This window comes from Lacerta agilis, chromosome 17 (assembly GCF_009819535.1).
Source record: "Lacerta agilis isolate rLacAgi1 chromosome 17, rLacAgi1.pri, whole genome shotgun sequence".
Lineage (NCBI taxonomy): Eukaryota > Metazoa > Chordata > Lepidosauria > Squamata > Lacertidae > Lacerta > Lacerta agilis.
In genome coordinates this window covers 35,452,657-35,463,594 of record NC_046328.1, presented here as the reverse complement: position 1 = coordinate 35,463,594, position 10,938 = coordinate 35,452,657, and the positions used below count along the sequence as shown (strand labels likewise).

The following is a 10,938-nucleotide window of genomic DNA, read 5'->3' as shown; positions in this document are numbered from 1 at the left end:
TCATGGAGGCTCAGTGTGCGAGCGGCCATTGAAGGGAAAGGAGCTGCGTGTTTCGCAGGAGGAGGAGGAGGGATCGGGGGTGGGGGGGCTCTGGGCTGGGAGAGGAGCCGCGGCAGCAGCGTTAGCACCTGGGAGTTCCCAACTTTCATTTGCACCGGCTCCTTTTTGTTGATTTAGAGGACGGGGTTCCTTCCTTTTTTACACATTTCCACCCCATTTTGGGGGGTCCCTTCCTTTGGCTAGTTTTTTTTTTCTGCTCCTCCCTCCACTTTTTTTTTTTTTTTTTTTTGAGAGGGGCTTTTCCAAAGCAGGGCCGGCGCGCAAAGGCGGGAGGGCGATGGAGATGAAGAAGCGCATCAACCTGGAGATGAGGAACCGGGCGCCCGAGAAGGTGAGAACAAACTCCAAAATAAAAATAAAAAAAATATCCCTTAACCCTTCCCCCTCCTACCGCGGAATATCCCAAACGGCTCTCCTCCTTCCCTTCTCCTTAATCCCTTTCTCTCTTTAAATGGTGGGTTTCCCTCCTCCACGCTGCCGCCTTGGCGAGGTGAAATCTCCATTGCGCTAAAAGTGCGCGATGATGGGCGCATTTGGAGAGCGAACGAAAGGGCGCGTTGGACTCGATCGCGCTTATTTTTTTTCGCCATGCTGGACTTCCTCTCTTTAAAGCCCGTTCTGCAAAAGGACAACTTGGGTTAATTTATCTCCTTTAGTGGGGGGGGGCTGCATATCCGATCCAATGCAAAGTCTCCCCAAAGGCGAGGTTTTATTTTTAAAATAATGGCATCTGCTTGCTTTCGTGCTGGCGCTGTTCCTTTCCACCTTCCCGGAGCTGCGCCTGGAAACCAGACCCCCATCTCCGCCCGGTTTGTCTCTCTCTGCCCCTCTAAAACGGGGGTTTGCGTGGCGAGCTTAAGTAAATTTGCCAACCGTGATTGAAAGAGGACATGGGGGGGTTAACTCTTCCGCTCCTGGCGCCGCCTTCTACCCATGATGGGCGCAAAAGGAAAAAGAAATAGAAATCTGGGTCATGCTTCGGTGCCATCTCTCCCCGCCCCAAAAGCGGTTAATTAAATATATATGTATGTACGTAACCGCCAAGCTAGGAGAGCGTGAATTCCCCCCCCCCCGCAACGCGTAAGAAAAGAAAGTATTTCCGAATTAAAAGTTTTCCTCCCTCGCTTTCTTTGCATTAGTTAACTGCTCTTCCGTCAAATCTAGGTCACGCGTCCCCTTTCGCCGACGGCGGGGGAAAGGATCGGGCTTTGGCTGGGTTGGTGGGTTGTCTTTTTTGCAAAACAAAACTAGGGAGGGCCCCCTTTGTTCTGTAACACACCGGGGAAATATTCAGGAGAGCCCTTCTGGGAAACCCCCCCTTTAAACTTTTTTTTTTTAAAAAAAAATATTCTGTCGTTAAAGGGGGCATTTATTTATGCTAGTTTAACTTGGCTGCGTAGATTGCTTGCTTGATAAACAAGTCGCTGGGCTTACGCCGAATCCATTTTAGCCCAACTACGCAGATGCTTTTGGGCTCTCCTGTAGCCTTGCACAAAAAAGCAATGGGGGAGGATTATTTTTTTTAATGCTACACGCGCCCTTTTTAAACGAGGCATTTTTGACGCACTAAGAAATGAAGCCTCGTCTTTATTTTTAATAATTCGTGTCTTGCCCAACCCTTTCCTCGGGTGCCGTTCTGCCCTGCTCTCGGAGAGAGCACATGGCTGGCGTCATATGCCCCCCCCCCCCGGCTTGCTTCCCTGTGCAAGCTCGCTCCCGTAATGGTTCCAGAAGATAAGGCGATTGCGTTGTGGCTGAGTCCCTTTTGCTCCGCGCTGGGGGTGGGTGGGTGGGGATGAGACAAAAGCGCCCGCCCTCTTGCCTCCGCCCTCTCTAAAAGCTAAGGTTCATGGCAGGAGTTCGCAGAGAACAGCCTTGCCAGAGAGGGAGGGAGAGAGAGAAGCTGGCAACTTCCTCCGCCTCATAATGTCTCTTCCGTGGAAGTGCTGGTGTCAAAAGAGTATTACAGGTAACACTGCATGGCCTGGTTTGCTCCAAGCTCACTCCCAGCTACAGAGGAAGCAGCAAATAGAACGGGATGTGGTGGCTGGCTGAAGCCATAAATGTACCCAAACTGGTTGCAAATATTTCCCCTTTTGTGCCTTCTGGTTCCTAATGGAGGGGGGCAGTCCTGGGTTGGCACAGAAGTCTCAGGTGTCTTCTTTGCACCCTGCCTTTGGATGGATATGAGGCTGGGGAAAACCTCCTGGGTATAGAGAGTGGGGCTGGGGGAACTCGTTTTTTAGATTTTCTCCCAGCCAGCCACTCACTCAGCAGCTTCCCACAAAATCTGTGTGGACTTTCTGAAGGGTTGTGGTGTTTGGGGCTATTTAGTTTAGAGAAAAGGCAAGTAAGAGGCGATATGGTGGAATTGTATATAGAATTACGCATGGTGTCAAGGAAGTGGATAGGAAAAAAGTTTTTCTCCCTCATGTGGATATCTTGTGAAGATTCGGGACAGATAAAAGCAAGCACATTTTGTGAACTGCCCTGAGATCTTATGATGAAGGGCTGTACATAAATCTAATAAATAATAAAGTAACAAGGACATAGTTAAACTGTGGAACTCACTCCCACAGGAGGCAGTAATGGCCACCAGCATGGATGGCTTCAAATGAGGATTGGCAAGTTCTTGGAGAAGGATCAGGCTATGGGTGGCTATTAGCCATGCACAATCGGAGGCAGGGATGCTTCTGGAAGCCACAGGAGGGGAGGAAGAGTGTTGCTTTTGTGCTCGATTCCTGCTTGCGGGTTTCCCACAGGCATCCGGTTGGCCATTGTGAGAACAGACTAGATGGGCCACTGGCCTGATCCAGCAGGCTCTTATGTTCTTATGAAATACGTCAAATTCAGTTGTTGTGATCAAAGATCACAATTTGCTTTCTGCTGGGGCTGGGGCAGCGGTGGCCTGGCTAAACTTCAGTTATAATTCCACTGCCATGTGTTGTTTCAAGAAGCAGAGTCAACACCCTTGTGGCCTTTTCCAATTCCCTGCTGCTCAACTCACGACTCTCTGGCTCCAGCAGATGTTCCTGCATTTAGGTCAGGACAAACACTTGCTCTGTCTCGCCCCTTTTGCAGTTGATTGACAGCAGGGAAAGTCTTCCTTCCCTTCCTCCCCGCTCCTTTCAGGTTAAGCATTGAAGAGATAACAGCTCCTGTGGCAGTTAGTAATGCAAAGCAACCAAACTGCATTGTTGAGAGTAAAGACAAAAAGTAACCCAGGTGTTGTTTTAAACTTGACTAAATTGTGCATTTCTGGTTTCTTGGAAGAGGGGTGGGTGGGAATAAATCAAGCTTGTTCTAAAAATGTTGCTGCCTCTTTTCAGTACAGCGGTACCTCTGGTTACGTACTTGATTCGTTCTGGAGGTCCGTTCTTAACCTGAAACTGTTCTTAACCTGAAGCACCACTTTAGTTAATGGGGCCTCCTGCTGCCGCTGCGCCGCCAGAGCACGATTTCTGTTCTTGTCCTGAAGCAAAGTTCTTAACCTGAAGCGTTATTTCTGGGTTAGCGGAGTATGTAACCTGAAGCATATGTAACTCGACGTACCACTGTACATAGTTTGAGTAGCACTCGTTGCATTTACTTTGGCTACGTTTTATTCTTGAGTGGACCCACTGAAATTAATGAACATGACTCTTTGTGGAGTAGAGGGTTGTCGGTGGCTGCTAGTCATGATGGCTATGGTTTGCCTTCACAGTCAGGCAGAAATGTTTCTGAATACCAGGAGGAGAGCACTCTTGTGCTCAGGTCCTGTTCGTGGGTTCGCCTTTGGGGTATCTGGGTGAGTGGGATGCTGAACTAGGATGCGCCATAGGCCTGATCCAGAAGGCTCTTCTTATGTTCTTAAGTTAGGTCCATTAATTTCAAAAGGTCTATGAAATTGACTTGTGTCCTGTTTTTGTAGGTGGCTGAGCTGGTTCTGGACAATTGCCGGTCTAGCAATGGCGAAATCGAAGGTCTGAATGACACATTTAAAGAGCTAGAGTTTCTCAGCATGGCCAACGTGGAGCTGTCATCACTCGCCAAGCTCCCCACTTTGACTAAGCTTCGAAAGGTGAGTATTGACCAGAATGCAAAGATGAGTTAGTTCTGTTTGGCCAGTGGGTTGCAGGCGCATAGGATTAGCTCCCTAAATCCTTGGGTATATTTAGCCCATTCCTGTTGAGCTCAGTTAGCGATACTGCTTGCATAGCAGGAGTGCGGGTCCTGTCGGCTCCTTTATGAATTTAGGTCTCTCCAGGCCTGCTCTTGACACTATCCTGGCCGCCTTCAGCGTAGTGCTGCTGGCTGCGGCAGTGGTGGGAGTTGTGGTCCAGGACATATTGAGGACACTTTGTTGCTCTCAATTGCATGTCTGTATTTTTGGGTGTTTTTCCAGGCAATATCCTTTTAAACATGTTTGCACATGACTTTTTATTTTTTATTTATTTCGTAAAAATTATACTGTATACTGCTTGATAGTGGAAAAAAATATTGAAGCTGTTTACAAAAATTATCAATAGAAAAAATAACAATAATTTAATAGTTTTGAAAAGTTAAAGACAATAGACGAATAACAGATTAAAACTCGCAGCAAAGGCAACTGCCTGATAGCAATGGGCAGAGAGTTCCAAGTTTAAAGGGATTAAATTTACCTTCATTGTTTGCTTATACACCCTGCCCACTCCAGCAAGCTTCATGGCTGAGCAGAGATTGTTACAATTAAACTTGCAGGGAGATGATTGTATACTTGTAGGTTAGGTGCAAACTTGGATAATGATGCGAGGAAGATTATTAGAACTGTTATTCTTGTCTAGCTCTGAAGAAGTCAAAATGCAATCAACTATCCCCAGATAACATGTAAAAAAAGGCTTGTTTAAATTCATAGAGTTGCATGGTTTTACTAAAATACAGACATGGGAAAAGTTGGAAAATATCTGCCTGATCATATGATACTTTTCTGCACTGTAGCTGGAATTGAGCGATAATCTAATTTCTGGAGGCCTGGAAGTCCTGGCAGAGAGATGTCCGAATCTCACATACCTAAATCTGAGTGGTAATAAAATCAAAGATCTCAGCACCGTGGAAGCCCTTGTAAGTATAAAGCGGTATTTATACAAAGTAGTCTGATTTCATATTTACTTAGAAATCAGTGTAGCTGTGTCCACTGGAGCATACTCAAACTGGCAGCTTTGTGTAGGAGCGCGGTGTTTAGAAGCCTGGAATAATTTCAGCCCAGCATCGCTGGACAGGGTAACTAGATGGCATGATTGCATAATAGGTGTTGGTAAATGTTTCTCTGCTTGTAACCAGGTATATAAAGGCACAAATCTCATAAACAGAGTTTAAAGTACAATACTAAAGGAAGTCGGCATAATTTATGAAGGACAGTCTAGATGTCTTTAGTGGTTCATATTCTGGACAGGAGATGGACAGATCAGAATTAAGAAGGGTAGCTGCGACTATTTTGCATGTTGTTGCACAATTTGCATGGAGTGGTTAAATCAGTTTTGCCTCCATCAAACTGGAGCCTGGAACTCCACCTTCGTAGTAGAGCTCTTTTACCAACAACTGCCTTGCTACATGAATAAATTATTAAGAGTACTGAAGGAATTTATTGACTGCCTCTCCCTATATAGAACCACCAGCATCCTGCAAACATCCTCTGAGGTCCTTCTGCATGTGCCCCCTCCATGGTGGGTCCAGAGGGTGGCAACATGAGAACGGGCCTTTTCTGTGGTGGCTCCCAATTTGTGGAATGCTCTCCCCAGGAAGGCTCTCTTGTTACCTTTGTTACATACCTTTAGACGCCAGGCAACAACATTCCGCTTCTCCCAGACCTTTAGCTAAGTAATCAATCTATTGCCTTTTAAGCTGTTTAGGGCATTTAATTGTTTTTGTTTGTTACTATGGTATGTATTTTTGTGTTTTCATATTGCAAACTGCCCTGTGATCCTCTTACAAAGGGCGGTGTAGAAATTTAATAAATAATGATAATATTGTGGAAGTGTTAAAAACAGAGTCACCTACCCAGAATCACAACTTAAATATATAGGGAAATCTCTATATCTCTATTATTATCTTCCCTAGTGGGTTGTGGAAACCACTATTCTGATTAATGCTTTTTATAGGGTAGGGGGCACTGGGGATGAGTTTATAGGTCCAAGGGGGCAGTGGCCAATTTTTTGTGAAGAACCACTGTTCTAGCTCAGTGGTAGGGTTAGAAAATTCACTGATGTTTGCCTGCTTATGTTTGTAAGTCACGTCGAGTTTGTGGAGTTGTGGGGTGTGTGTATATAAAATAAAGCACAATCCAACCCACGCTTGCTTGGAAGTAAGTTAATTAGGGCTTATTCCTAGATTGCAGCTGTAATGTTACAGAGTGGGCTACCAACATTTGTGCCAAGTTGGCAGGCCTAATAATGAAGCATCTACAAGTGTCGTTAAAAGGTGTTTTCTGTTGACGTAGAAATCTAATGTGTCGTTCTGTTCTTTTTAGCAAAATCTTAAGAATTTGAAGAGTCTTGATTTGTTTAACTGTGAGATCACAAACCTGGAGGATTACAGAGAAAGCGTGTTTGACTTGCTCCAGCAAATTACGTATTTAGATGGGTTTGATCAGGAGGATAATGAGGCCCCCGACTCAGAAGATGAAGAGGATGAAGGTAACTCTTTGTAAACGTGTCTGGTGATTAGTTATTACACCCTTTCTAGGTTGGAAATCAAGTCACAGGCTTGGAGCAAATGGCATGCCAGTTGTGTGGTTTAACATTCACTGTTCACACTATACTTTTTATATATGTGCCAAAAAGACTTAAAATGCACCTAGCAGCAAAACATAAATGTCACATAAAGAATACATTTTGTTGGTTTTTAAAAAAATTGTTTGCTATATATAACGTAAGAGCCATTCATATATTCTGTTTTGTTTCTAGAATCGCTGTTCTAACGTCTGGAAAAGAGCTAACATTTGATTGGATGTTGAACTGATCTATACATTCCAAAAAAATTGTATGTGTTATAGTCCTCCTGGGAATGCAGGTGGAGAATCACGTTTGGAAATGTTGTTCACCCCCCCAAAAAAAAACACACACACACATTGGAATGAAGGCTAAACAGAAATCCTCCTTGACATGATAGCACAGGTGGGGACGTTCTTGAGCATGGGTAGGCAAACTAAGGCCTGTGGCCAGATCCGGCCCAATCACCTAAATCCGGCCTTCAGACGGTCTGGGAATCAGCGTGTTTTTACATGAGTAGAATGTGTCCTTTTATTTAAAATGCATCACTGGGTTATTTGTGGGACATAGGAATTTGTTTATTAATTTCCCAAAAAAATATATTCCGGCCCCCCACAAGGTCTGAGGGACAGTAGACCGGCCCCCTGCTGAAAAAGTTTGCTGACCCCTGTTCTTGAGCATCCAATCCTGCAAACTGCTGCAATGCATTCAGAAGTAGTCATGTCCCAGGAAGACTGTACCGTGTGCTTGTTTTTTTAATTTGTGGGTTTGAACCTGTAAATTCTGTGTCAGAAGTTGGAAGCACATGCCATGTGCATCTCATTAGCGTTACCTTTCCTTCAGATGGGGATGAAGATGAGGATGAAGAAGATGAGGACAAAGCTGGTCCCCCAGGAGAATATGAAGAGAATGATGAGGAAGATGACGATGCCTCAGACTTGGGGGAGGGTGAAGGTGAAGACGAGGAAGATGAGGAAGAAGTGGGCCTCTCGTACTTAATGAAAGAAGAGATTCAGGTAAATTTTATGCTCTTCCTCCCTCCCAAGTTCCAAAACTAACCTTGATATTGGTGCATGCTATGCAGAAAAGAGTATATTTTGTCCACGCCACGCTCCCATTAACAGCACAGAAATCATAGAAATTTTATAAATGTGCCGGCATATATATCGTTGAAGCAAAAGCTGTGGTTTGAGATCTTGGACTCTAGCCTATTTTGCAAGAGAATGCTGCTGATGGGACTGTTCAAAATAAATCAACCAAGCTGCAAATGACAGAAGACTAAAAGTTACTAGGATGTTACTAGGATGAGATCAAGGAACCTTCGGAAACAGGTAAAGATTCATCAGAGGAAGATGGGAATAAGTGCACAATCCCATGACTGAGAAATTATCATTATAGAACTCAGGAACTGTTACTTTGCATTAAAAATGTACCCCCATCTGAAGTACTTTATAGATCCTGACAAAACCAGTGTTTTCTTCATTGGGGGCTCAGCTCCACAAATGGTGCAGATGTGTGAAGGGAATATGAATCCTAGTGGGAAATGAAATGGCTGAGGACAAGTTAGTGAGGAGTCCCAAGAGTACAAATTGAGAACAAGATAAGCAAATGAGCAGTGAAACAGGAAGACAAGATACTTGACTTGATTCTAGCTATATGTTGCTGAGGTGCATGTCAAGGCAGGTTGAAGACGCTGGCTATATTATCCCTGCACACCAGAGAAATCCTGCAATCAGTAGCAAACAGTTTGTCCATTGCATATTATTTTTGTAATTGGCTTCTCTAAATTGTAAAAATTTAAGAACATAAGATGAGCCAGCTGGATCAGACCAATGGCCCATCTAGTCTTCTGTTGTGAAGACAGATGCAAAGAATTCATTCAGTTTCTACACAGGTTCCTTGTCCTCCTTTACAACTCCTTTCACTCCCTTGTCAGTCCCTAGAGGGTTTCCTGCTACTAATATATTTAAAGAACTTATTATTGGTAGTTTTAATGTTTTTTTAGCAATGTTTTCTTTTTTATCATCCCTTACTGTCTGCTTGCACTTTTTTTGTTGCCAAAGTTTGTGTTCCTTTTTGTTCTCTTCATTTGGACAAGACTTTGGTTTTTTGAAGGAAGCCGCCTTGCCTCTAATAGCTTCTTTGACTGCTTGATGCTGGCGTCTTCTTGGCCCTTGAGGTACATTTCCTGATCTGTGATATACACCTGAGTTTCTAATAGTGTGTTGTTAAACAACTCCCAAGTGTTTTGGAATTATTTGGCCCTCTTGACTTAGCCATTTTTTACTTTTGACTTAGCCATTTTTTGACTTTTTCCTTAGTTGAGCACAGAGAAATTTGGCTTTGCTTTTTATAGAATGCAACAGTTTGGGAATGCCATGTCTTGCAGCCTTATTAGAATGCGATTAGGAGTACTGGTTTCACTTTGTAAATCATACTGAACTTCTGAGACCATCAACTTGTTTCCCTCTTAAGGATGAAGAAGATGATGATGATTACGTAGAGGAGAAGGAGAATGAAGAAGAAGAAGAAGGTAAGTTTCATATTCAACTGCATGTGAATTAAGTTGCATTTGAATTCTTAAAACATCTCAAACTTGCTAATTCGGATCCAAAAGGTTCCTTTCCTCTGGCTTTAAGGAACCGCCTTCCATTGGAGGAAGGGGTCATCTGAACCCAACATAAGTTGAATTTATACTCGTTTGATGTAAATCAGAGGAGGGGAGCCTGTGGCCCTTCAGAAGTTTTGAGGTTGCAACTCCCATCACCATCCCAGGCCATTGGCTATGCTAGCTGATGGGAGCTGAGAACATCTGAAGGACCATAGGTTAGCCACCTCTGCTTTAAATAGCTGATACCGTAATTTTTCCCCCAACCTATATTTAGGTTTTATAAAGTTGTTACAGCTGAACTGTTTTTTCCTAAGAGGTTGTAAGTTGGTGCAATCAAATAGAAGTGTTAAATTAGTGTTTTCATTACTGTAACATCCGGCTTTCATTCTATAATTCGTCCACAACAGAAGGGGATTTCTGGGAGAGATTTTTCTGTGGTCCGCTAGAAATAGCCTCCTTTTATTACTGAAGTGCTTATCTTCCTGTACAGCAAAAGACAAGAGCTGAAGTAGACCTCAATACATGACCCATTAGCCACATAAGACATTGCCCTGAAGACTTCATAGATCCTCCCATTGTCTTTCCAGATGATGCTGGAAAAACAGGAGTTGTGGGGTTGTTTGGTACCCCTCAGGTCACCATACAGCCGATGTCCTTTTGAGGTTGTTTAGTTTTGTCTTGGGGTGTATCTACACTATAAACCAAAGCACCCAAGTTACCAGCTCACAAAATTTGGGGAATTAATTTGGGTGAGGGTCTCCAGTGGAGAATTCTCAGTACCCTTTAACTTCTGTTCCCTGGGCTGCTTTGGGGGAAAACTAACAATACCGTAACTGATTCATTGCCTTTAGGAAAACATCTGATCTGTAATTTTTTTTACTTAAAATAGAAAGAGATAATATGCCAGTTGTTCTGATACATTGAACAGTTGACGGCACAATTTCTTCTTTCTGTTTAGCCAATTTCATGTCAAGATATTTGATTTGTGTTTGATAAACTAGGTTTAAGTGTCCAGAAGAGGTAGAAATAAGGCAGAGTGTGTGTGACATGCTGCAGTCTGCTTAGCCTTAGCTTTAACATAAGTGAACATGCTCCTTTCCTTTTTGCAGCGGAAGGCGTCAGAGGGGAGAAGAGAAAACGTGCAGCAGAAGATGAGGGAGATGATGACGACGATTAAGTTGTAGGGGGGGAAAAATAGGACCAGATGCATTTTTTGTTGCAGGATACGCAATAGCGATATGCAGACTTGTATGTCTCCATGTATCCTAGCTATCCCCACAGAAGATATTAATGTGTTAACTTTTTATAGGAAGTGTGTTTTTACTCTTTTTGCCCTTTTTATCATTCCAACTAAGACATAATAGCCCACTCTGGATCATGTGCAGAGAGAACACTGTTTCATCCCTTTTTAATCACTGAACCAGTTGTCTCCCCCCCCCCCACCAGCCCTCACCTCCCCTAGAAACATTTTTCTCCAGATTCCCCCCCCCCATTTTTATGTGAGCATGCTGTTAGTTCTAGTAACAGTTAAAGCAAAACATT

General features: G+C 43.6%; 1 protein-coding gene across 2 annotated transcripts; it reads left to right on the top strand.

Moving 5' to 3' along the window:
* Window positions 1-238: 238 nt before the first annotated feature.
* ANP32E (acidic nuclear phosphoprotein 32 family member E) lies at window positions 239-10,583 on the top strand. Of its 2 annotated transcripts, none has more exons than XM_033174585.1 (7): window positions 239-391; window positions 3,971-4,120; window positions 5,017-5,139; window positions 6,545-6,710; window positions 7,629-7,801; window positions 9,261-9,318; window positions 10,506-10,581. In XM_033174585.1, the coding sequence occupies exons 1-7, from the start codon at window positions 338-340 to the stop codon at window positions 10,571-10,573; spliced, it is 792 nt and encodes a 263-aa protein (XP_033030476.1). In that variant the 5' UTR covers window positions 239-337; the 3' UTR covers window positions 10,574-10,581. The 2 variants fall into 2 exon arrangements, with proteins under 2 accessions (XP_033030476.1, XP_033030475.1); XM_033174584.1 differs by having other exon boundaries at window positions 255-391; window positions 9,261-9,313; window positions 10,504-10,583.
* The last annotated feature ends 355 nt before the right edge of the window (window positions 10,584-10,938 follow it).